Raw genomic sequence first — 27,959 nt, 5'->3', positions numbered from 1 at the left:
ATTATATACAGTATTAAATATTCAGTTGTAAAATAAAATGTATTTGAAGGAGCAATCCTGAAAAATGGTGGAGATGTTTATCATTTACTTTTATTTGTAGACATATATTGTATCACCACATTGACTTCATCGTCAGTAATACATTGTCTCGCCTATTTAATTAGATGACTAAACATGCATTTGATTCCTAGCCTCTTAGAATTTAATTGCATTTCTTTCATAGAATAAAAATGGTTTCCCGCAATAGCTGTCATCGCATAAAAATGCTTTGTTTTGACTAAATATTGCCTAGCACATAATGAGTTTATTAAATGTATATCTGTTGAAAGAATAATATCTGCTATGCTGTAGCAAGAGATTAGAGCTGCCAACATAACAGGTGATGATTTTGCTATGGATCCACCAGTTGTTGTTGTGCTCCGTGAAGAACAGAGCTGTTTCCAGCAGTTCTGGCAGAGAGCTGCTGGCCTCTGGCAGCTACTCTGCCTTCTGAGCTGAATGTGACCAACAGCAACACATGTCAAGTGTGTAGGCTGGACTCTGAGTAGCAGTTGTTCCGTGAAACAAAATGAGTAAAGGTTTTTTGTTCTGCTTCAGAAGTGACACACATGTGTATTACACAGTTACCCCTGTGGTATTTCAGTGTATCTCGATTAATAGTAATTTGGCTTCAATACATCAGTAAGAATAGCAAAATGACACTGTGTCTCTCTGTGTGTTGAAAGCAGGCCCGATTCTGACTCCTGGCTCCTTCGAGGGTCCCGCAGCCTCCAGTGCAATTAATGATCTTGCTTACAACATTAGCGCCACAATCATGAAGAATCGCACGAAAGCACAGAGTCCCCCAACATATTGAGCTCAATTCATCACAGGCTTCATGCTCATTGGCTCATTGGCGATGTCAAACTTGGTCTCAGCGTTATTGAGTGCCATGGTAATCAAGTACCTGCCATAAGCTCCCAGGAGTGATTATCTTTTTGTTCATACAGTTCACGTAGAGTTATGATTTGTCTGGACATTCAGCTAATGAATAAATCTTATTTCTGAGTGTTACAGCATACTGTCTCGGGTACTCAGAGAAAGTAAAACTCACAAATCCATAAAGTGTCTTTGTTAATCCATTGTTTTGACGTTGCTTGAGCATTCGGAGCATTATAATTTATCTAGAAAACAAGTGCACCACTCCTCAATACTATTTCAAAGTGAGAAATACAAACATGATTAGAATGTTTCCTTTCAGACTTTCTGTCCTTTGTTTTTATAAGCAGAGAGACACATGAAGGCAGACCATGGGTCCAACATCCAGTGTGGTATGCTGGGAAATACATCTTTTTTGAGGTTTTAGACCTTCAGGATTGTCAAATCATAGTCTATCTTTTGATACTTAAAAAATGTAATCCATGTCAAGGAGCCATTCTTTTCACTGCAATCTGTAACAAAATCAAGATTGTAGAGATTGCTTGTTATGCCGTCAATGTCTTCGCACCTTTGCAGAAGTGATGGCACATCACAAAGCCGTACTCTAGAGTTGCAGGCTATCAGAATTTATATTAAGGAGGGGGATGGGAATCATATTGTGTAGTTCAGGGGATGCAGAATAGAGTTGGAGTTTGACAGACACAACGCAGGGTGTATCAGTGGCATGAAGACAGGGACCATCAATCAACAGACAGCTTTCTTTAGCATTATAAATCACCTCATTGCCTAAAGGGCATAATCTGACCCCATCTCTTAACTTCAGACGGAACGTGTGTAGTGTAGTTCCTCTTACAGATGGGATGAACAAGCAATATGAACCGCTTGTTCTGTTTATTTGCATCTTCAACAATCATACACATCCGTATGTCTCCCAGCACTGTAGCACGTACACACAGGACATCAACACCGCTTTGCCCATCCATTGTCACAGCAGACAAGCGCATGGATGTGTATCCTACACCAGAAAGAAATACTCAGTAGCACAGTAAATCAAAAATAGTCTGCCTAATTTAAAACATCATGTAAAACTAAATAACAAAATATGTTACAAACCAAAATCAGTGCATTATGTAGCATATACAGTAAGCAAATACTGTGTGTATGGTCACATTGGGAGGGAGTGCTCAGCAGATCAGAGTTCTTAACAAAGAGAAGTAGAAGTTCATACAGTAAGATAAACAGTTTGTAACACTGAATCAGTCATTGATCTTTTCGCTGTAAACAAAACCAAGGCGCCAGAACAATTAGTAGTACGGGTTAGCGGAAATGAAACAGTTCAGCCCATGCTGTAAGCTCTGCAATGCTGACAGATTGAACCCAATATGTTTTTCATTGTATCAGGTGTAAGTGATTTGATCACATTGATGCATCTGTAGGTGCCATGTTACTAGATTCAAAGTATCAAAAGCTGCAGATTAAATTCAAACCACTACATACAAACGCCGAATGACATTTTATGTTGGTATTGAGTATCATACAGCCTTTTTAGATTCTTTATAATGCTGATGGTCCAGACTGAGTCATGATATGAAATGCTCATTGGAGAATATAGAATGTGAAGTATTGCTGCTATATATGTGCATTCTATGCAAGCATAGCAATAATAAACAAACTGTAGCATATTCATCATATACAATATCTGTGTGCCCTGCATTGGCCACCATTGTGGCATTATACACTTCAGAACTAACATGTATGCATTTATACATGCACGTCTAGTGCAAGATATTTTTATTTTTTAGAACTTTTGTTTATCCAATTATTTGGACAATTCCTCATCTGCAGACATCTATCTGGTCCTACTCAAGTGGACCGATTACTGAAATGAAAACCACACAAGACCCTATCACAGGTCTGAAATGAACGTTTGTAGCTAGTGACAAAACAGTGACAAAAATAAATACCAGAAAGTGACACTATGCACAAAGTGATACTTTTCTTTTGTCCATAAGTGCACTGAACATCAGTCATTTATAGGCATGGGGTTATCAAGCGTAGAAGATGAGCTCAGGAATCTGCCCCCCCTGCACCCCAGTGCCATTAGTGCTGTCCGAGGAGCACTGGTACTGAAATGTCACTTTCCCACACTGCACCTCTGTCATCCCTTCCTGTCCAAAGTAGCTGAGCTCATTCCCATCCAGAACCACACTAGCAGTGTAGAAGGTGTCGGGCTCGATCTGCACTGGATACTCAAACCACACTGGGAAGGTGTTGCTGGAACCATCAGAGAAGTATTTGCTGAGGTTTTGTCCCAGCATTACTCCTTGACGTTTCAACTCAATCTTGGCACTGTACTCTGCTGATCCACAGCTAGATCCATACAGTCCAAACCCAGCGATAAAGACTCTTTTATCCACTGCAAATTGTATGCTGTCGCAGCGGCCCCGATAGCGCCACTGATTGCTTCGGTAGGCACATGACTGGAATCTGTGGCAGCGCTGGGGTGTCAGACCTTTTCTAGGCATGCTGACAAACTCCAGCTCAGGCTTCTTGGCCGCTGTGTACCACAGGAATATGTCATTGGTCTCATTAAGTGTCAACACTCCCGACTGGGCTGCTCCATTGGCAAAGTCATCCAGAGCCATTGTAGGGATACGTATCAGGTACATGGCCTTGCCCAACACCTTACGCCTGTTATCAGTCGACAAGGTGAGGTCCCGTCTCTGGCACTCAGCCTCAGCCCAGCTGAGTGCCGCTTCAAACACCACTATCTCTTTAGCATTGAGTGTCTCGCGCTGTAGGATACTCTCGAGGGTCTGGGAGTCGATGTCGCAGAAGCCCTCCGAGCATAACGCCAGCTCGGCCTGGGCATCAATCACTTCCCAGCAGCGCTGCGTCAGCTCCGGCTCCTCGAACAGGCAGCTCTGGGAGAGTAACACGCAGGCATTCTTGGCGCTCAGGCTGGTTTCCAAGAAGTTGACGCAGGCACGTGCCAGGTGAGGGACAATGTACTTCTTGGCAGCGTAAAGAGTGGCCAACACTGTGTCAGCACTCAGGTCAATTTCATCACAGTAAATGTACCTGTTGAAATACAAACGAGTCTTTCTCAGCTTTATAGACAACATGGTGTAAGCATGTTTATTAAGCAGATAATGTTATTATAAAAACAGACCTGAAGGAGTTATAAATAGTAATGTTGTATATACTATATTTATATATACAGTACTTTATGCTTAAAACAAGTACTGTTGAAGAGTTAAGACAAAGGAGAATCCTTACTTCAGCATTGCCAGAAATGCTGCTGGTTCCACATCTGGAATATGGATTTCATCATCGTTCTCAGCAAGTTCACCATAAAACATGGCATGGAACACTGAGCTGCCCACAGCCAACACATACTGTTGGGAGAAAAGGAAAGAAAGTCAAAGAGTGAAAAGAGGAATACAAACATGCTGTATAGTCTGTGATTTCACTGGAAACAACATAACGTGTAGTAACATTCAGTAATGGAGAAAGATTATCTGTCCTTTATAATTGTCCTAAATCCAATTAGTTCACATGTAGCTCCTACTCTTTACATACAAAAAAAAATCAATCTGTGGGTGTTGAACAATGCCTCAATTCTAATCACTGGAGAGACTGAACCTGTTGAGCGTCTCACATAATGAGCCGAGCTCAGCCAGTTACCATTTCCCCTGAGGACGAGGAGGCACATTTCTATTGAACAAGATTGCCTCTGATTTATACAAAAAACTAAACAGGAAATCCTAATAACACAACTATAGAGAGTGCGACAAAAGTTCAATTAGCTGAAATTAATGACTTGTCTGAACCTATGATGAAATCAGATGCAACACAATGCTACTAATTCCAGTGATAAGCACTGTGTTCAAGGCATGCATTTTGTTATTGTACTCAAGTACATCCATGTGTGTGTGTGTGTGTGTGTGTGTGTGTGTGTGTGTGTGTGTGTGTGTGTGTGTGTGTGTGTGTGTGTGTGCCGCATAAGTATGCGTTGGCGGGTATGTGGGTGGTGTACATTTTCACAAAAATAAAAAGGCACATACCCAATTTGCCTTGCAAAAAGCTTTTTAGAAAACAATGCATATTTTTGTACACACTGAAATTCATTAAACCATGAGTATATAAATGCTACATATTAGAATATGATTAGTTCCACCTTCTGACCCATTGTATTTTTACAAATGTTCACTCTGCTTTTAGCTGCATAAGGCATCCCGTATTTTGTAAGAAATATAACTTTAGAAATGAAATCATAATGCACATCTGAGTTCCTGCCAAATGGACACAATAAAGATTGCGGTATTGAGCGTCATTATATTCCACTGGCATAATGTCTCGGCATAATGTGCAGTCAAGTCATCTTCAATGTCCTTCTTTCCATAACGGCTTTCTTTAAACGCATGGAAGAAGTGCACTGCAGCTACCAATCATAGATTATACTTTGGGTCCCATATAAAGAACAACAAAGATGACCCATGCAGGGCTCATCTGTCTGGGTAGATGTGGAATGGCCAGCCGAGGGAAATTCATGGCTGCAAAATCACTTACTAGATTTAATGTGAATGTTTTAATCATATTCCAAATGAGTACACGTAATGATGTTCTTTTAGATGAGCCACATGGTGTAGGCAGCTACACTTTAATCATTGATGTGAACATCTTGGAAAAGGCAATGAGGTCAGAGGGAGAACTAAACAAAGAAGCATGTCGACCTGCATGTTGCAAAGATGAATTCGGGTCTAATTATAATACTAATGGCTATAAAGTAGATTCACTATAACTATACATCCAGAATTCAAAAGCTAATCAAGTGAAGGGGTAGACAAAGTATTTCTAGGATGTGAGACGCAGAGTTGAATGCATCTTTCTCTATTCCTTATCATTGTGGCTGTGTGCTGTTAGACGTGTTTGATTAAAAGTTGGGTAATTGCAGAGCTGTCTCTGAAAAGCTGAGCTAAAGCAGAGACAAAGGCGATCCATTCTGCGAGATGACTGCTGAAGAGGATATCCCTTCCTCCTTCCCTCAGCCTCATTTACATAAATAATTGAGGACTGTCTAGAAAAGACACATGGTGCGGAAGTGAGACCTGAGCACAAAGGATGGCAATTCTATTGCTGCTGGCATGGGGAGGATTATGTTTATGCTGATATGATATGAATAACTCTGCTGGCTGATTACTTGTTTGCTAATTTCCTCGCTGCAACCGTGACTTTAATCGTTGATGAAATTCTTACTCTGTGTCCCGGCAGCCGCTGGGTCCTTCCAGGCTGACCCACCACAAAGTGAACATCTGCCATCAGCTCATTGTTGAACATTACTGAATTTCTAAGAAGGGAAAGAAATAAATTAAAACAGGAGAAATCAATCATACACATTACATACACATACACATTTGTTTTAGAAGAGAGGAAGGGGATAAAATCCACAACTAAAAGTTATAAGTGACATTAAAGGAGGATCAATGCACGTAAACGCATAAATATATATATATTATGCGATTAATATATTTGCCAAAGACTAATACAAATTAGTCTTTGGCAAAAATCCAAGCAAAAATAGTAAACTACATATATTTTCTCCTTCTCTTCAAACAAGAGTTGTGGTTATATAAAGTGTCCCAATTGCTTCAGGCAAGACAGTGCATGGATTGAAAGAAAGTCTTACATACCACACTTACACAAACTTAAACACTTTGTGCCTACATAGAGAAAAACTGGCAAACAATCCAATTAACTAAATGGAAAATCCCCACTGTGAAAGAATGGGACAAACAATGAAGCTGCGTTCATATATTATTGAGTACTGGAACATGTGACAAGGGTGGGTAAACAGCCCCATGGATTTCTGGAGAGACAACAAAGCCAGGTCGGAGAGCACACATTTAGCTCTGCACAGCTGGGTTCTCTTACTGATAGGCCAAGGTAAATATTTAGCTTTTAGTACAGAGCAGCATCTGCCTGTAGTGCATATCAAACGCACCCGGTGCCTAACCACCCTCTGTTATGTCAAAGTGGTAAAGTCTGCAGGAGCATGGGAGGGTATAAACAGAGATACCCCCAGCAGATTAAGGGCAGGGCAGAGGGAACACCCACACACACACACACACACACACACACACACACACACACACACACACACACACACACACACACACACACACACACACACACACACACACACACACACACACACACACACACACACACACACACACACACACACACACACACACACACACACACACACACACACACACACACACACACACACACACACACACACACACACACACACACACACACCTCAGTATAACAGACTAACTACCTTACATAAGTGTGTTGGGATACGTTATAATCTGAAAACTGGTAATAAAATGCAGTGGAACATGCAGCTCTTATCTATAAAACGTCATGTGATCTTTTTAATGATGAAGATTCATCTACCATGACTAACTGTTGGAAAAGCTGTGATGGTCCCTGATTCAGAAAGACAGTTACTGCTGGCACCTACCTTTCTCTTATAGTGGAGTAAAGTCCTTGCCAGTTACAGTTCTGTATGGTGGTGTTGTTGTTGTTGAGGTTCTGCTGCTGGTACTGTTGCACTGTGGTGGTGGAAGCCAGCTTGTTGGTGGGAAAAATATCCGCTGCCATCTTCTTCTTCTTCTTGCTCCTCAGAGTGATTATCTCATAACAGACAGGGGGCAGCTTGGAGCTGCTACTGGCATTCCCTTTCTTGGAGCTTTTACTTGATTTGCTTTTCACTGACTCGGGGAGCATTAAGAAGAAAGTCAGACATTTCATGTTCCTTCCCTTGGCATCGACCATGAGTGTGTTCAACTGCCGAGCAGTGGGACAGCATGCAGAGAAGACATTCACCAGGACCAGGCAGGTGTAGGGGGAAACAGAGAGGGACCTGAGCTGTACTCAGCAGCGTAGTTATCAGAGTTCCTGTGCAAGCTTTCACCTTTCAGGAACTATAAGACAACTCTCTTGTTTGCCTCTTTTCTTCACTCCTCTGAAGAGGCTGGTGATCCGAGGGCGCTTCTCCTGTGTGAAGTTTGATCTGCTGACGGAAAAGCTCTTGGGGTTCCCATCCCTGCCTGTCCAGAGTGATGAGATCTGCTCTTTAAATCACTTCTTTTTCTCCTCTGCTCCCGTGCCTCTCTCACTCACTGAGGGTTGGCCTGACAGCCCCAGATTTAGTACAGCTGCAGTGGTCCTCAGGCAGGCAGCGGTGTTTACTCAATTCCTTTCATTTCCCACTCTTACTCCTTGTGTGCTTCTCTTTTTCTTTCAGTCTGTCTTCAGCTGTGGATCCACCTTTTTTCTATCAGACACTCTCTTTCTCCTCTCTGTCCTCCACGGAGCCTTCTGCAGGATGCTGTGGCGGTGGATGCTGTGCAGCTCTGCTCAGCCACTCGTTCTGCTGACTACAGAGGTTGAATGGGAGAGCGCAGAGGAGATGGAGAGCCCCCTCCCCGCCCCTCACAGCACAGCGCACAGCTCTCTCCATAGCTCAGCCAATGGGAGCACATAGCATTCATGATTGGCTAATGCAGCCTAGTGCAGCACAGACTTGAATATGTAATAGTCAAAGTCTCAATTAAAGTGACAGCCATGCACCATAAGAATGATATATTTATCTCCAGGTTTGCTTCCTGTGTTTGTTTTACCGGGAGCCACAGCAGTCACTTTGCACTACAGTACTCAAAAGGGCAATGCAAATGGACGCGCTCTTTTTAAGGGCAGCATTTGCTTAATTCATGCATCCTTTGACAATCGATCTTCTTTAATGAGCTTTTTCAATTTTGTTTACAGAAATAGTTTTGCATTACATTGGTCTTTGATGCTTTGATTAGATGTATGACTTCTACAACATATTCATTTCTTAAACAAGCTTTTCTTGTACTACCAGAATATGATAATGTAGCATGTAGCATATTGCAGTGAGCTCGTTATCCTGTAACTCTAAATATTTATATTTGAATAAATGTCACGTATTTGCATTTTAAATATGTGCAATAGCTGTGAAAGACTGTAGCGTAGACTTTCTCTTGAAAAGCTAACTGCTTATCTTTCCCAACTAGGAATATGTGCTTGTGCTTTAGTTTTCTTGTTAAGTCATCTCTTCAAGAGAGTACATGGGGATATAAATGTAATGCACTCTTTGCCAATGTATAATGCATACAGTTCCTTTGCTCGTCTTGTCGAGTTGGGCCTGTGCAGGTATTCTATTTAAAGTGCACGGATGATTTAGCTTTTTAGTGATGGTGGTTTAAAAGGTTATGCAATCCTGTCATACTTGATATAATAAGACCCAATATATATATATTTTTTTTCTTAGAGCACTTTGTTAATTCCACTGCAATGGTTTCCTTGTTAATACTATTGTGTAAAGTAGCACTAATACTACTTTTAATACTAGTTAGTTTGCACATTATATCTCATAATATATTGAGGGTGAAATTAGACCGACAAAAAGAGCCGAATGAGGTGAATATATTTAATAGGGAATGTCCTCCTTGAACCACTGTCACAGTATAGATTTGTCCATAAACCTTAATTAACTGTATACGTGTGTGCTGGCTGAGGAGCATAGCCCACTGAGCTTCTTTATACAGTACAGTGTGTGCTGGCTGAGGAGCATAGCCCACTGAGCTTCTTTATACAGTACAGTGTGTGCTGGAGAACAGAGACATTTGCTATGGTAACATGCAGCCAACATTACAGGGCACCATACTCTCAAATTGCAGGCCACTAGAGATGTTACCTAGGTAACCACCTCCACACGCAACAGCAGGACAGAAATGTAGTATAAAAACAATCATGACAGTAAAGCAAAAGTATAATACAATATTGTACTATGAATCTATTGGTTTTCGAAGAAACATTATAAATAAATGTGTGCTGTGATTTTATTCTACAACAATCCATTATCATTAATAACAACTACATTATAATGTATCTCACATATGTGTCTAGCAGCATATATGATAAACAGGATGTCATTCTATATCACCCTGAATGGCTTCCTGCTTTCTTTAATTGCATTTGCTCTCCATTCATCAGCAGAAAATGTAATCATGTTATTTACACATTCATAGTGAGAGGGGGGGGGGAAGTAATGACGGTGTAATCACCTTTGTCTCACACTTTGTCATCACATAATCACACGTTTTTACATAAAAAGGAAAACATAAGCATGACTGTAGTAGCACTGTGATCAGCATTATGGTCGATAAAGGCTGTTATTCTTAGTTAAGCCTTCATCTATTATATTGTTTCTGTTAAAAAACAACATAAATGCGCACACAAGTTAAACACATATATTTTAACCATTTGGATATAATGCTGACCTCTCATTATGGTATGCTTATTAGAAGAAAACAAATGTGTACATGCAAAATGAAGATACATTTCTTTTCTGATGCAAGGTTAAATATTTCCTTGGAATCTCAGTGCCTGGCAGAACTCCAGCCTCTGTGTATTACCTTCAAAAGGTGCAGCTAAAAAGCAGCAGGAGTGCCTTTGTTGATTAGTCCTTGATGACAGTACTCTGTGCAAACCTTCATCTTCAAAGTAGTTCCACCAATACACCTTCATCTTTGAGGGAGCAACTGCAGCCGGTGTGAAACGTACATGCAAGTAAAGGTAGAAAAAGTCAGGGGCATCAAATGTAAGGAGAATACTTGAGTAAATCAAATGAGTCTCAGTTTCGGCTTTACACCGGCACATGCTTGTTTTTATCATTCTTTACAAGCTAGTATATCCCAGAACGTCTTGTGTCCAAACGTATTACTATGTCAAGGTTAAAGCATAATGGCTAATGCATAAATAATTAGCTGTATTACATCATAATTATGTTAAGTATGTCTCATAAGCATTAGTAGCTTTCAGGCAGTGGATTACTGTATAATGATGTCCGTGCTCACAGTACTGTAACTCATCAATTTGTAATTCAAATAAAAAATGGAAGCGCTGAGTAGCAAAGCCCAGACGGTGATCACAAGAGGTGCAATCTCGTTGGAATTTACTATGCAGAATCTCAGGAGATGTTCTCTAAAGCAGTCTGAGACTTGGAAGTGACTGCTTGCTATTCTGAGTTTGAGCGCAGAGATGCGGCAGTGTGTTTTAGTGACAGAACTCTTCTGCAGAGAGACACCTGCCGCGAGGCTTGGCTGAGCACAGCGGAGGAGAGGGGAGGCTGGGAAATGAACTGTGATTCAGGCCTGGCACACGAAGGCAGAGACAGGATCCAGCAGCTCGTCCAGTGCCCCTCCCCCCCTCGCATCTCTCTGTTGCCACCATAAAAGCAGGCGAGGGCACCTGACAGGTGGAAGGGGCGGAAGAGGTGGCGTCTGCCCAGAGAGGCGCTCAGAACTCCTGAAAAAGAGACCGGTTGGTCAGCGGGGTCTGGGAGAGAGCTGATAGTCATGCACAAGAACAGTGTGACGCTTGTCTGTATGTGCATGAGAGTGTGTGTGTGTGTGTGTGTGTGTGTGTGTGTGTGTGTGTGTGTGTGTGTGTGTGTGTGTGTGTGTGTGTGTGTGTGTGTGTGTGTGTGTGTGTGTGTGTGTGTGTGTGTGTGTGTGTGTGTGTGTGTGTGTGTGTGTGTGTGTGTGTGTGAGCTTCAATATGAAAGTTGACGTGTGTGGATAAAATGGAAACTTTTCCAAACTCTCCTTCTGACATTGGCCTCTTTCTATTTAGATGTTCTGCTTGTTAACAGACCCTCAAACTTCAGCCAATCGCTTCAGAATTTGAGTAACAAGGACAAATGACAACAGGATGAAAATGTAATTAGAAACCCAACAGGAATTTTTAACCATGTCTTGTCAAAGAAATGATACAACACACTTCACTGACCAGCAGAACACCATAGATGAGATGATAGCCTCTCTTTCGCCTCGCAATCGATATGTCACAGTCACAAGATGTATGGGGTAATTTTGTATTCGCCTCGAGAGCGCAGAGAGACTTTAGGAGGGCTGCAGGAGCCACAACAGCACCCAGTTTAACATCTCCATACATGCAGTATCAACCTATATCTGATATATCTAATCTTGCCATTGTGCCTGTGTGTGTGCTGCAGAGTGTGTGGACACAGTAATGTCAGTTTAGAGCAGACCTGATAACCCCGACCCACAAGGTGCTCACAGGCTCACTCCCACACACGTTCTGCTATTGCTCACTCTCCACCCTCTGTTTCTGCTGTCAAGTCAAACTTGATGGACATCATTTTCAGTGTGATTTAATGTTTTGGGTGGAGAATAATTATTTGTAAATGTATATCATATTCTGTTCTGGGGTACATTTATTAGTTTGAGCGTTGTTCAGCGTCCCCCTAAAGGTTTCCCAGTAATTGTATATTTTATTTGGTGCTTTACCAATGAAGTGCACAGTTACTGAAACGTAACATCCTGGAAAGGGTCTGACTGAGGACTGTTGTGTAGATATGACATGATACATGCCATGGTAACGTAGCCTCTTCAAAGTGAAAAACACAATAGCGAAAGTGTGTTCCCCAAATCCAATAATCAGGTTTTTATCTTACTACACTATTTTTGTAGGGTTATAAGTTGTTCTTATTTATTAGTTCATTATTTGTCTGGGTGAATCTGATTTGCAACCCAATTCCCTGGTTTATGATGTTTCATCTTGATTAAAACATTAAATCAAATGAAGTGGTAAAACAAAGCAGGTTGTGTTGTACATGACTGTGAGGAGTGATAGTGTGTGTATTATTAGGTATGAATACAGCATATAAGCATCCATTTGAAGAGCGTATCCAATGACCTGATCAATAGGTGTTCGGTGTTCACGTCTTTGTAGCAGATTGTGATTTTGGATCAGTAGTTCAGTGTTCCATGATTGTGAGACTTTTATACTGCGAAAGCCTTCTCTAAATGGCATTTACTGCTACTAAAAATCAGTGTTTTTTCAGTGAGTTCAGGTCCTTTGAAGATCAAGATTATTTGTGATTATTAGATAATGGTGTCCAGTACGGAACATATACGGTTAGTTGGGTTTCTCTTATCCTGTTTAATTCCACTACCATCCAGATCAATATCTGATTCATACATTTCCGAACACTTTTGGCAGCAGACTTACTCTAGAGTCCGACTGGAAGGATATGCCTCTTCACTAATTTATGAGAGTGATAAAGTACTACTTTATGAGTCCATAACGTTCATTCAAATCACTGACTTGGAATGCACTAAATAACATAAGAACAATGTATCGTCCTGAAACACAAATCCAATGTGGACCCAGTTTATAACCTTTGCATAGATCGCTGAGGCAGTACCAAAGCCCTGCAGTGAAAATGCTAGATGTTCTGCGATCTCCATGAGGAGATGAATATATTGAATATATTCCACTTTAAGTAAAACCTATTCAAATGTGCTGCCAGTTCCAGGAAATCATTTTCACAGACAGAATTCAAGGTGCTGCCAAGGTTTGTGGAGTGTCCATTTTAGCCATGTTTGACTTTCACTGCTAATGTACATAACAGCGTTTTCCACTCGAGAGGCAAGGGATCAGCCACATCAAGTGGAAGTTGACAGGTTGAGGATTTCAGGTTATTTATGGTTCTTATAAGCTGCCACTTATCTGTTGTTTTCTCTTGAGATGCGCTTAAAAGAATGTTAAACTAGACAAGTGCACTTAGTAGATTGCAGATCTCTGTCTGGCTTGTCTCTCTCTCCTCAAAAACAAAAACAGTTTCACAAAATTGTCCTCCATCATGTGATGCACTTTAACTTACTTGATGCACCACTCAATTGTTGCTTTAAAAATGGTAGATATTTCGTACAGGTCTTTCTTTCCAACCAAACTCCAAAAGCAGATGATATTACATCCAAACATCACCTATACAGAAGGAGCTTTCAATATGAAATCAGCTACTTAGCGATCTTGATGAGCTAAATCCTGCATGTTCTCGAAACTACTGTACATAGCATGCACAGCAAAAAGCTCTGCTGTAACTAAAATATGGGAAGCAAGGTGTTGACGAAGCTGTTTCAGTGCTGGCACGAGGCCCACCACCGATGCTGGAAAAGCTGACCATATGGTTCGTCCTCCGATGTGATTTACAATAACATGTCTGCAGTGCAGCCCAAGATGCAGGAGCTGGTGTACTTACACTTATAATGTATTCTGAGGCATCTTCAGTTTATGCATTTTTGAACTGCGAATTACCATAGGACTGTCCGGCTTGTGATACATATGTATATGAGCATCTAAACAGACTCCTTATGTGTTCAAGCTGTGCCGAAGGAGCCCCAAAGGAATAAAGCAGAGAGAGAGAGAAGGAGACAGATGGAGAGAGATAGTTTGTAATGAGGGGACGGCTCCTTAGTGTCTTAATACAGCAGGAGGAGAATGGCAGTGGGATAACAGTAATGATGTGCTCAGCTGTCTGGATCACTGATGGCACTTGGAAATATAAGGTAGAGAGAGAGTGACAGAACAGGAACACATACATATATGATAAACAAGAGAGGGCATATGTATACATGTCATTTCACTAGATTAACATATGGGATATGAAATGCATGTTGGTCCTGGATTTACATCACCATGAGAAGCTGTTTTTAAGATGCTGGAGCATTGTGGTCAGATGCTGTACTGTATGTTGCTGCAGTGTGGATGCTCTCAAGGGACCCCAATGTTTCATACTGCAACATGCAATTGTGTGTGTGTGTGTGTGTGTGTGTGTGTGTGTGTGTGTGTGTGTGTGTGTGTGTGTGTGTGTGTGTGTGTGTGTGTGTGTGTGTGTGTGTGTGTGTGTGTGTGTGTGTGTGTGTGTGTGTGTGTGTTTGTGTGTGTGTGTGTGTGTTAATCAACAGAAACCCGAGAAGGTCAGAGAGGAGATTGGGTTTGGTGAACTGAGTGAAAACAGTCCCTATAGAAAGCTATGGTAAAGCAAAAAGTGCGATATGGTCGTGAGGAGCACATGGGAAAAGCCCTTCAAAGCTGATTCTTAATCCTTTTCCAGCCCAGACCCTCCTCCCTTCGCCTTCCCTCAGTTTAATCTCTGACACCGCATTAACATTGAAATGTTCACAGCAATTTGATTCTAATGTATGCCATGACCACCTAGATGTATTCATTTACACTAATTACATACTGCAGGGATTGGAGTGGATGGTTTAACCTTCTCACAGCTAATTTCTGGTGATTTCTCTAGGCCACACCCAGCCCCACGGGGCGAACTATGACCTTTTCCTATTTTATTATCAGCAACACAAAGAAAATGACTCTAATCAGGGTAATGCGGTGGCACCTTTACAAAGCATTTCCATGCCTTTCAATGTGTAGCTATAAATGACAATAATAGAAGCTGACCCTATGCAAAGTGGTTTATTTTATTTAGCTTTTATAACCATGTTTCTATTTATTTTGTGGGGATCAAATGTATTCCCTGGCAGCTGGCCAGTGTGTTATATTCACTGGGTTTTGAACAGCTGAAGCGCTAAACCTGATGGATAGATTGCTGTGGAGTAAAGTGTTGCTGATTTGTCTGTCCATCCAACCTACCACAGTATATCATCTTTAATACAGACTTTGGTTGTTGCTCCTGGCCAAGACAAAATAATGGCTCTTGGGAACCCTTGACAACCACACAATATGTGAACATTTCAGGGCAAGCGACAGGAAGAGAAGCGGTATCATGAATTCTGTTATCGACCAAAACAAATACTATGTAAACTGTCTGTCATAATGGCAGTTTATGGACAAATAAAAAGGGGATTTAATATAAGCAAAACAGTCGGTAGAGGACTGCGAGAAGGAATTAAAAATTGAGGTTATTAAAGCCACTTAAACAGTCCTGTGGGCCAGTTTCCCAGATGGATAGCGTCTTCCAACAAGTCCTCCAGACTTTTTGCTCAAATAGGTCATTTTTCATAGCCTCCAAAATGACCCATGTGAGTGTCTTGTCCCTATTGGCAAGATGACATGTTTTGTCAGGGTCTTACAAAACCCGTCGTTGCTAAAATAAAAGTTGTTTCTACTGCTGACTATGGTCACGCTTGGGTTAGGTTTAGGAAAACGTAACATCATTCTAGTTAACGCTAGTTTTATCTTTGCTTCTGAGGATACCACTCATATTTTACTCAGCTACCAGAGGCTCTTCAGCTAAATGTAAACATAAGATGTTCTAGGCATTGGACAAAGCCAATGTATTTGATTTTCTGTTGAGGTAAGCCTCGTATTTCTTTAAACCTTGTGCAAATCTGCATATTGTTTTCTGATTTTAAAATCCCTCAATAACATAGGTAATGATGTCGCTTTAGACAATCATTGACTAAACCTGACTTGCGTGCAAAGCAAACATATGCACAATACCAATTAGCTTGCCAACTGAAGAAGTGTATTCCTTTTACTTTTGCTCGCTGTCTGAAGCCCCTTGACACCCGGTAATTTCTCAGCACAATTAATTTGATTAAACTTTGTTAAAAGGTCAGCAGTGACTGACAGATTATTGCTGGTGCTAATTAGGATATTATTTTTCTGTCATGTGATTGAGGGATAGTAAATCTATAGAAATGTGAAGCATTTTTCACCATTTCCTTCACATGGCACAAATTGTTTGATTGTTTGAATCTATTTGCTCATGCTGCATCGCATTGAGCATTAATTTCTGTGGTTTAAGGAGACAAAGCCTTCTAATTATAATGATACTGCCTTTTGAGCTGCGCGCTACAGTTTGGCTTTCTAATTTCAGATTTGTCTGACAGTGGTGCAGCCCATGTGGGTGGTGTAAATGCCTGGGAGCTCACATTCAACAAGCCCAGAGAAAAGACTGCACTTCTAAAATTCAATACTACCAGAATATGCGCTTGTCTTCAGGAAAAGCCACATATATTTTTATAATTTAAAAGGATGAACGTTAACTAGAAAATAACATATTTGTGATTTATTCCATAACATAGACATACAAATTACAGGAGGGATTTAATTTAAGATTTATATTAACCTTTTGACAATGACAATTTCAAAAGTATGAAAAAAACGTATCAGAAAAGCATTTTCAAATTACTTTAATGTATTTCAACTGTCGAACTAGGACACTTCGAAGACTACCTGGAAGCAGTATCTCTCATCCATCTGCCATGAGTTAAATATACATTTGCTCATACGGTTTGCTGCAGGGCTTCTTGCTCTGTACAGTAGGTGTGGAGCAGCCTGCCGCTGCTGTATTCCACCCCCTGAGTGCTGTGAAGCTGATTTATAAGAGGGAGGGGCCGTTGAGCTGCAATCAGCCCATTTCCATCAGCGTTATGGCTGCCTGACAACATCCAGCTGTCCCTGATGTGCCACCAAGGGCCAACGCTGCGCTTGTCTGTTCTGCTGTTTTACTGCAGCACTCACCGAGACCAAATCATATACACACATGCATCCTCGCCCACACACTCACACATGGGGACACACATGAACCGACACACTAAATCCCCCAATGAATTGCATCATTGTCTTTCCCAGTTTATTAAATCTATTGCAAATATGATAAATACTCATTTATGTCAAGGACCGGAGTACTTTATAAGATACAACCTGCAACATGTGGCAATACTGGATAACTTATTTGACCAAAGCAGTGTCTGATTCAGATCAATATTCTAGGGCAAGACGACTATAGATATTCATTATTATTATTATCTTAGTATTATAGGAAACAGTTATAGCTTTACAGTACTTATTATTTTTATTTTTTTTAATGATTTAAAGGTCAGTATTTAATGGAAAGAACTGTGTAAAATGTCAAGGAGTGAACTCTGAGGCATGAACTCAAATGCACGACTCAGACTCAGATAGTGTTCAAAATAAAGACTTTACTGGAATTGACACAGTAACAAAACAGGGAAAACAAAAGCACTCTTTCGAGGAAAAGCAAGAACTAAGATCAGGAGCTTAAAGGTATGTGAGATGTCCGTGGAGTAGGCTGGTACGTTAGTCCTGAATGAGGAAACTAACTGGCAATGGACAGGAGGGAGCTAGCACAATATATACACAGGGTAAGGGGAACAGGTGGAAACTATCAGGGCGGGGAAAACAATCACGGACGCAGGAGACAGATAGGGGCGGGGAGCGTGGAGGCCTGAAATGAGAGAGAGAATTACTTAAACAAATAAACATAAAGCACAGGACAAAGGGACATGACAAAACTAACATAAAGAATAAACTTTCACAATCAGTTTCTTAGACATGACATAAAATAAAAACGTTAAACTCTAAAGTGCCCTTCATAGTAATTATCACACCCACTACTGACATTTTGTATAGCGCATACATTTAGAAGTCTGCATGGACTTCAATGTTACACCTTATAAACATTTAAAGGTGGGGTAGGTAAGTTTCAGAAACCGGCTTGAGATACACTTTTTGTTATATATTCCATGGAATGCTCTTAGCATCCCGATAGCAATGAATATCTTAAGTGCTTTGACAAAGAATCCATAAAAAAATGTCATCTGTGGAAGCCGTAGTACTGTAAAAAGCACGACCTGGATTGCCGCCCTGTCTGTCAGCCTTCCATCTCGTGCACGCACAAATGTATCTCGTGCCCTCATTGGGCGTGCCCTCATTGGGCGTGCATTGCAGCAGTACTTCAATGACTCGCCAGCAACAGGCGGCCACTTTCAACATGGCAGAGTTAGGTTCAACATCGTCTACTGGTCGCAAAAGAAAACATGTAACGGAGGAAATTAAGAACAAAAAGAAAGTGGAAACTAGGAGAAGTCAAACCAGAGTCAATATTGGAGTTGCTTTTCAATGATGGCGACTACAACTATATAGCCAACCAAGTCATGTGCGCGTTCATGTGTGTTGGAGGAGGTGCTCTGTAAGGAAGTCGGAAGGAAGGGGCGGATTCTTTTCGGCTGTGTACTTTCAAATTTTAATGCACTCGAGCCGGTTTCTGAAACGTATCTACCCCACCTTTAACATTTTTTTTTAGATAGGACTATTTCTTCATTAGAAATCTTACTGTTAATATTTTTCCAGTTCCACAAGGAACTTGAAGTGAATGAGTTTTACGGGAGATGACACTGTGTTCTGCTTTCGGACTGAGAGGACCCCTAATCAGAGCCCTGACTCAACAACGCCTCATCCATGCACTGTGTCTCTCTTTACTCTTTTCCTGATGTAGCTTCCGCAGCTGCTTCCACTAACTTATGATATAATGACATTCTACCATAACCCGATGAATTGTGAACCCAGCTGGCATAACCTGATTTTGCTTTTACAACAGCTGGGCTGCTCCGTGCACTGGGCACCCACCATGCTGCTGAGGCAATGCATGCAAACAAAACAACTACCGAACTATATCATTCTACTTTAATGAGTTAGACGCTCTAACAGACACTGCTATTTCTGACTGGTTCTTTGATACATGCTGCACTTTGTCAGTGCTGCGCAATAAATAGCTGCTATCTATCTTGTTGCTATATTCAAATTAGTATATACTTATTGGAGGACATTTTTGTTTAGAGAGCATGATACAGAATCCACTGTTGTTTGGCTGCCAGCCGATTTATCTACGTTGAAACACAGATCCTTTCACTGAGATTGCTCGAATACATATATATATATATATATATATATATATATATATGTTAAAGGTCCCATGACATGGCCATTTCTACAGATCATAATTCCATTGTTGAGGTCTATTAGAATAGATTTACATTGTTCAATGTTCCAAAATCACATTGATTTCTCATACAGCATCTCTGTATAGGATGTGTATTCACTCTCATCTAAACACCTTGTTGGAGCTCCTGCCCCCCCCCTCCCTATGAGCCCATTGTGCTCTGATTGGTCAGCTCGCCCACTCTGTTCTGATGAGTCCACCACCGTTACAGCGGAACATCATTGTGTATGTGTTACAATGGCATTTGTTAGCAACCAGAAAATGACACCAGTAATGACAAACAGATGAGCATGCTGCGTGGGGTCTGGGTGCCGTGTTGGCGGAACGTTGCGGGGCTCGCTGCTCCGCCCTTTGAGGATCGAGGAGCGGACAGTGTGAGCTGGATTACTGGTGTCGTTTCCTGGTTGCTGCGTGGGGTCTGTGAGACACCGAGACAGCGAGACATCGTGGAACTCAGCCAGGCTGTGTGTGTGTGTGTGTGCGGAGATCTGCGGAGCTGCTGTTGTGTTCTGATATACTCCTGCCAATAGGGGGCGCAGTGTAACCAGAGTAACATACAATGTTCAGAGAATAAGTGTATGCCTGGGAGTTGATGCTGTGGCGGGGAAAAAAAGCTTGAACAAGAGTAAAGAGCTTAGTACCCGTATCCTCTGTCCCTTGCTTCATTAATGTCTTTTTACTAATACACAACAGCCGCGGCTGAGAAAAGATAAGGCTGAGTGTGTGTGTGTGTGTGTGTGTGTGTGTGTGTGTGTGTGTGTGTGTGTGTGTGTGTGTGTGTGTGTGTGTGTGTGTGTGTGTGTGTGTGTGAGGAGCTCCGCGGATTGTTCCATTTGGACCTAGGTATCATTACGTCACTATACTCGGCGTTCTGGGGCAGCATATACAGGTCTTTCCTGTGTTTTACTCGCTTCAGGGTGTACTTTGAGGGTTTGTGACTTTGCAGATTGTTTACATGCATAAAAAGCAACATAACACACAAGGGGACGGGTAATAACCGGAAAAGCAAGACATGAGACCTTTAAATATTTGGAAGTCCAGAGCAATGGTAGGAACAATGTGACATTGTAATAATACAATATAGAAAAGTGTTGGGTGGAGGAAAACTGGACAGTGCCTTTCTATTTTTCAATTTTTTTCCAAATCCAGGGGAAATAAAATAATAAAATAAAGGTTGTTCATACTTATGTGTATTGTAGACCTAAGCTGGGCGCTGTGAACCGAGGATTGGGGGGAAGGGAGCATTGCCATGCAGAGAAATCTGCCATTTATAATGTCTTAACCGGGCTAAATTATGTTCTTTCTGCAATTTCATTTTTAGACAGAGCGTGAAATAAAAATGGGGTTTTTCCGGTCTGGCAGGCTGACAGTGCTGGCATTTATTGATTTTGCCCATTTAATGCATTCAAGATATAACACTATGGCTGCACTCAGCTGAGGAAGCTGTCCATCCATCTCTAATCAAGCATAACCAACAGCTTACATTTCATTTTGAGCATTTTTACCGTGGTACGATGATGGTGCTCTAAACAAGTGGCTATGCATTCTCTAAGTAAATATGCTGGAGAACCTGTTGAACTGTTAATATGCATATTCTGAATATATGTCAAATTTCACATTTAAAGCTTGCATGCATTTCATAATCTTCATCCTTTTATTTCCAGTTAGATGTACCAGCCGCGGCGTTATGAGTGCAGGGTTTCCCACACATAGACTATACTTGGGCGGGCCGCCCAGGTATATTAACGGCCGCCCAAGTATATTTCGCATCCCATAGTGAGACATCTCACTACATGTTACTCTGACTGACTACGTAAGTAACCTATAGTTCCTATGATCTTCCCCACGCTTCTGTTTTTCTAATTTCCTGTTATATCATCCCAGAGACAGTTATTGCTTAGCTGCCTCTCAGAAGAACCCTTGTTTAAAAGTGAAAACAATATTCCCTCATTCTAAAACAGAGTAGTTCACAGTCAGATTTAAATGGATGTAAAAAGATCAATCATATTCCTTTAGCTGAAATTATGCCTGAACTAATAGATATAATTGGATGTGCATGTTGCTTCTTGCCAATAGAAAATATTAGCAGAACCCCCTTTCTGATAAAGTGTCCATGACTTTCAAGATTTCAATAACCACTTGTATTTCACATTTAATTCAGATTCAAAGGATTCATGTTCTTTTTGTGATATATCTTTAGATTGTCAGTTTCAGGGTTCTTATTTGACAGAGCCTCCGTGGCTGACTCATATAATCACAGTTGAGAGGAATGGCACTGAATACGCAGACAAAGTGCTCCATCTCCATTTCTCCTCAATGATAGATAGGAGAGCTGAAATTATAGAGCATGCTGTGGGAGGGAAAAGGCCAGTTACAGCCCCTGGGCTCCCTTATGTCTCCTAGGAAGATAGCCAGTCTGATCAACACAACCACATATTTAATAATCTATGATCGTTTCCCAAAATCATTCGATAAGTGCCAATGTGTGGTCCTGGTGCTCACTAGGTAATTGGCAGGTTTGTCGGATGTACAAAGATATTTTACATTTCTGATAAAGCTTTTCCCTGATGGTGTCATCCACAGTGACTCACACTAGGATTGTGGCGCAATAATCCTTTTTTTCTTTTTAAATCAGCCACAGCAATAGACAAAGTCACAACAATAGACACACACAGTCTGCTTAAACTAATACCACACAAACAATTATATGTTTTCATGTTTTTATTGAACACACCATGTAAACATTCACAGTGCAGGGTGGAAACAGTATGTGAACCCCTCGGCTAAAGACTTCTTCAAGAGCTAATTGGAGTCAGGAGTCAGCCAACCTGGAGTCCAATCAATGAGACGAGATTGGAGGTGTTGGTTAAAGCTGCCCTGCCCTATAAAAAATACACACCAGTTTTGAATTTGCTATTCTTAAGAAGCCTTGCCAGATGTGAACCATGCCTCGCACAAAAGAGCTCTCAGAAGACCTACCATTAAGAATTGTTGACTTGCATAAAGCTGGAAAGGGTTACACAAGTATCTCTGAAAGCCTTGATGGTCATCAGTCCACGGTAAGACAAATTGTCTATAAATGGAGAAAGTTCAGCACTGTTGCTACTCTCCCTAGGAGTGGCCGTCCTGTAAAGATGACTGCAAGAGCACAGCGCAGAATGCTCAATGAGGTGAAGAAGAGTCCTAGAGTGTCAGCAAGAGACTTAAAGAAATCTCTGGCACATGCTAACATCTCTGTTGACGAATCTACGATACGTAAAACACTGAACAAGAATGGAGTTCATGGGAGGACACCACGGAGGAAGCCACTGCTGTTCAGAAAAAACATTGCTGCACGTTTGAAGTTTGCAAAAGAGCACCTGGATGTTCCACAGCACTACTGGCAAAACATTCTGTGGACAGATGAAACCAAAGTTGAGTTGTTTGGAAGGAACACACAACGCTATGTGTGGAGAATCCAAAGCTTTCACATTTTTTCTTGCAACTGTATTAGCAGGGGGTTTTCTAAATACCTCAGGCTTTTTGAAAAGCCACCCTGCACTCTTGCGTTTTGTTGTGTTTATGCTTAATTCATACTCTGCGTTTGCGGCAGATTGGCTCACAGGGGGTGGCTTGCAGACATTTGAATTAAAGCTGTGCAACTATTAAAAATGTATGGTCTATGAATGCATGACCTATATTTTCCATGCAAATAAATAAATAAACAGGGGTGTAGGGAGGATGATGCAAATCTTCAGAAGTGGGATGCAGGGTGCGCTAATGACATTATAACAATAAAGTGTGGATTTCACACTCAGAGTGTAATGGAGACCAATCGGGTCATTCTTTTACCCTGCTTTCCTGTTTGCCTATAATCAGTCTATCCCACTATCTGTCCCAACATGGCTCTGTTTGAAGTGGCCTCTAGCAGTTCAAGTGTATATTGTCACTCACCTGTCTACACACTTCAGGATTGCAGGGCCTTTGCTTTAATGTCGTGCTGTGTTATTCTGGAGCCGGGACATTGACACAAGGTGCTTTTGGAATCTTTGTTTTCCTGACGGTGATTTGGCCTTTCTCTTTTATTCTGTCTCAAGACCACGTCTGTCTATATTCCTTTTTTTGGCTCTTCTCCCCATCCTGTCTAAATCCCTCTGTTTTCTCAGTAGGCTATCCTTCACTCTGCCATTCAGTCGATGTCAGGGACCATTGCAGCGAGAATAAAAGGCCACTGGTTTCTCTCAATCCATGATGAACTGTCGATATCTCTCTGAAGCAGCCTCTGAAATTCACATAGAGAGACAGTGGCAAACAAACCCATCAACTATCAACAGCAGCTGATATTTTCTCAACTTTCACAGGCTGAGTTGTTGAGCCACGGCTGCAGGAGATCTTCTTGTTAGGAGGAGGTGAAAACCCTTGCTGTTGATAGGAAGAGTACTGTTGTTTTGAGTCAAGCCATTAACATCAATTTGTCATTTAGATCCTGTGCATGAAAAGGTTGCCTCGTTATCTCCCCACGTTGTCTCTCACGTGGCATTTTCAGCCTGAAATCTGTTGATAGACCACTGACCCTCACTCTTAACAGGAGAGTAACTTTTAACTTTTGTTTTCTGTAAAGGCCATCTTGTCTCTAAAGCATTCAGAAACCAGTGTTTCATTCTCTCTGTGTGCATGTGCATGTGTATCCACTTATGCGTGCATCTCCGTTGGTGTGTTTGACTAAGTTCAGGCGAGGCTGTTGGCTGTTTATATGAAGCAGAAGAGTGTATCCATGCTGAAATGACTAATTGGGAAATATAGTGTACAAGCTCATTTGATGCACTAAGCAAAGTATTCCCTTTGCATGAATAACTGCAGGTTTGTACCTAAATATAGTTCTTGTGTGTACCTTTTTCTTTCCTTTGTTGACTTTAAACGCGGTGATGTATACAGTGGGGCAAAAAAGTATTTAGTCAGCCACCAATTGTGCAAGTTCTCCAACTTAAAAAGATGAGAGAGGCATCCTAGGTACACTTCAACTATGAGAGACAGAATGGGGGGAAAGAATCCAGGAAATCACATTGTAGGATTTTTAATGAATTAATTGGTAAATTCCTCTGTAAAATAAGTATTTGGTCGCCTACAAACAAACAAGATTTCTGGCTCTCACAGACCTGTAACTTCTTCTTTAAGAGCCTCCTCTGTCCTCCACTTGTTAACTGTATTAATGGCACCTGTTTGAACTCGTTATCAGTATATAAGACACCTGTCCACAACCTCAAACAGTCACACTCCAAACTCCACTATGGCCAAGACCAAAGAGCTGTCAAAGGACACCAGAAACAAAATTGTAGACCTGCACCAGCTGGGAACACTGAATCTGCAATAGGTAAGCAGCTTGGTGTGAAGAAATCAACTGTGGGAGCAATTATTAGAAAATGGAAGACATACAAGACCACTGATAATCTCCCTCGATCTGGGGCTCCACGCGATCTCACCCCGTGGGGTCAAAATTATCACAAGAACGGTGAGCAAAAATCCCAGAAGCACACGGGGGGACCTAGTCAATGACCTGCAGAGAGCTGGGACCAAAGTAACAAAGGCTACCATCAGTAACACACTACGCCGCCAGGGACTCAAATCCTGCAGTGCCAGACGTGTCCCCCTGCTTAAGCCAGTACATGTCCAGGCCCATCTGAAGTTTGCTAGAGAGCATTTAGATGATCCAGAAGAGGATTGGGAGAATGTCATATGGTCAGATGAAACCAAAATAGAACTTTTTGGTAAAAACTCAACTAGACGTGTTTGGAGGAGAAAGAATGCTGAGTTGCATCCAAAGAACACCTACTGTGAAACATGGGGGTGGAAACATCATGCTTTGGGGCTGTTTTTCTGCAAAGGGACCAGGACGACTGATCCGTGTAAAGGAAAGAATGAATGGGGTCATGTATGGTGAGATTTTGAGTGACAACCTCCTTCCATCAGCAAGGGCATTGAAGATGAAACGTGGCTGGGTCTTTCAGCATGACAATGATCCCAAACACACCGCCCGGGCAACGAAGGAGTGGCTTCGTGAGAAGCATTTCAGCATGTGATTCTCTGGATTTTTTTGTTATCATTCTGTCTCTCATAGTTGAGGTATATCTAGGATGAAAATTACAGGCCTCTCTCATCTTTTTAAGTGGGAGAACTTGCACAATTGGTGGCTGACTAAATACTTTGCCCCACTGTAATAAGAATCTCGAAGCAGCATTATTCCCTAATTATGTGCATTCTGTTTTCTACCCTGAAAGACTTCTTCCCCCTCCTGCTGCACCTCAGCTCTGGCGACTGCCACAAGCTTTTCATCAAAGGCCCATTAAAAAGGCTGCTTCTAAATGAACTTGACAGCAAAGCCAAGGCGTGGCGATATGGGTGGACATGCAAATCAATATTTCACATCATCAGAGAGTGGTTGGTGGAGAAAGGGGACAGGGTGGCAAGGTGCGGCCTATACTGCCATTGATTTAGACCGCAGAATAAGTCAAGCAGGTCCAGACAGGGCTTAGCGGTTGCATGTTGTAGTGAAATATTGTCGAGGTTATTAAAAGACCGTGGCCATCAGGGAGTTTTCCAAACTGAATCCACATTTTATCATTCTGTTCTGCGGCAGATCAGCTCGCAATTTACAGCAAGGTGAGTCGGAGCGTGTTTATCACACTAAAAAAGACATCTGCTCTTTGTTTATCCACGTAAACATGCCATAACTGTCTGCAGAATCAATGTTGAAATAAAGGATCAGAGTAAGCACAGCAGATGGAAGGCATATGGAAGCAAAGACAATTCCTCCCCTCATTGAATTGTACCATTTAGTTCTACAGACCGGCTAAGCAATGTGTCACTGCAGCGGCACTGTTGATGCAGCTTGTCAGCGCCGTGAACAGCAAACATGTCATTCAGTTGTAAATGATGTTACACGCAAGGTCACCTTGTTGGGAAGGAGGAGGAAATGAGCTGAGGGTGTAATGCATCTCTTCATGTCAGAGATATATAACGCTGTTGAAATCGTAACACATGCAGTTAAACTCTCAAATAAACACAAACACAGAGCATATGTCTATATTTATGAGCCTGTCAAATCTTGCATCTAAAGACTGTCAATTCTATGTTTATTGCTATAAATCATATTGCAGTCATTTCACTTTTATCTGTAAAATATAATTTAGTATTGATTTGTAAAGGTGAAGCACAATCAACCATTATAAACATTCTAGCTAATGTGCAGATGTGGCGCCGTATGTCCCGGACTTGTAGCTGGTGCGTTCTGCAAAATCTGTGTCCTTGTTTGACTTTCAACTCCAAGCCATGCTCCCTGAAGGATACATGTCTTAGCATAATACAGACAGCTTAAGAGCCATTGAGATGGGGTCCCTCTACTCCGATAGGCAGGCACTGCCAGGCAAGGAACCCCCCCCCCCCCCCCAGAACCAGCCCGTTGCCTCTCCAGTTTTGGCACCCTTGACCGTTGACTGTATATCCTTCACACCTCCCCCTCGCACACTTTTAATTTCACAATGATGTCTAATAGCATTTCCTTTAATGTCAACACAAGCTCTGTGCGGAGGGACAGCTTACATTCTTGAGATGCTCAAATAATTCTCCCCAATAAATACTTTTTACCATCTAATATCCCCCTTCTGGTACCATGCCAGCTATGGGGAGACTGGCAAGGTCAAGTCCATCCCCACAGTCCCCAGCTGGCACTACCCCCAATGACAAGCGTGTCTGGGAGAGGGAGCTGTTTTCATGCTGGGTGCACAATTTGTCTCGTGTTTACTCTCCTGTCCATTTGCATCACTGACTGCCGACCTGAGTGACATCAACATGAAGGCGCGCTCACAGAATGCTGTTGCTTTTTTTTCTTTTCTTGGTTAGCCTGGAAATCTTCTGCCAGATTCCCCACATGATGCATGCTTGATTTCCCAGCATACACTGCCTCATGAAACCACACCGTATTTTATTATGCAGACTTTCTATTGATGGCATTGACTCTTTAACTTCAAATATCACCACTCGTACAACTTGGCCAACATAACTGAACTGAACCCAGTTTTAATCCTAAATGAATTGTTCAACAAAGGGAAATAGGCTTCATTTGTAAGAATTTCATAAAGACTAGCTAACAAAGCTGTTTAAAACCATAATGCAAATTGTTGTCGTTTTAAATCCACATAACTTGAACTATTTACACATTTCACGAATTACTAATGCTACACAACTTATTATAATTAACCTTAAAGGGTGCAGGAAAATAGATGTTTAAATACTTCCAGGATTTAAACTAAGATAAGCTGACCATCTTCGGGCTTCTGATTGAACAGATCAGCATCAGAGTAATATCAATTTTATTATCTTAATT

General features: G+C 41.5%; 1 protein-coding gene and 1 long non-coding RNA gene across 5 annotated transcripts in view; one reads left to right on the top strand and one right to left on the bottom strand.

The window, feature by feature from the left end:
- LOC117459915 (uncharacterized) overlaps nt 1-27,959 on the top strand; it is a 171,831-nt gene that overhangs the window by 60,998 nt on the left and 82,874 nt on the right. The gene's annotated exons all lie outside the window — the stretch shown is intronic.
- btbd3b (BTB (POZ) domain containing 3b) lies at nt 174-8,403 on the bottom strand. Its single transcript, XM_034101044.2, has 4 exons — nt 7,454-8,403; nt 6,178-6,268; nt 4,198-4,316; nt 174-3,999 (listed from the first exon to the last, which is right to left on the bottom strand). Exons 1-4 carry the CDS (start codon nt 7,765-7,767, stop codon nt 2,967-2,969), a joined length of 1,557 nt encoding a protein of 518 aa, XP_033956935.1. The 5' UTR covers nt 7,768-8,403; the 3' UTR covers nt 174-2,966.

Source organism: Pseudochaenichthys georgianus, chromosome 15 (genome assembly GCF_902827115.2).
Source record: "Pseudochaenichthys georgianus chromosome 15, fPseGeo1.2, whole genome shotgun sequence".
Lineage (NCBI taxonomy): Eukaryota > Metazoa > Chordata > Actinopteri > Perciformes > Channichthyidae > Pseudochaenichthys > Pseudochaenichthys georgianus.
The sequence above is the reverse complement of the archived record's forward strand: the minus strand, read 5'-3'. Positions and strand labels throughout refer to the sequence as shown.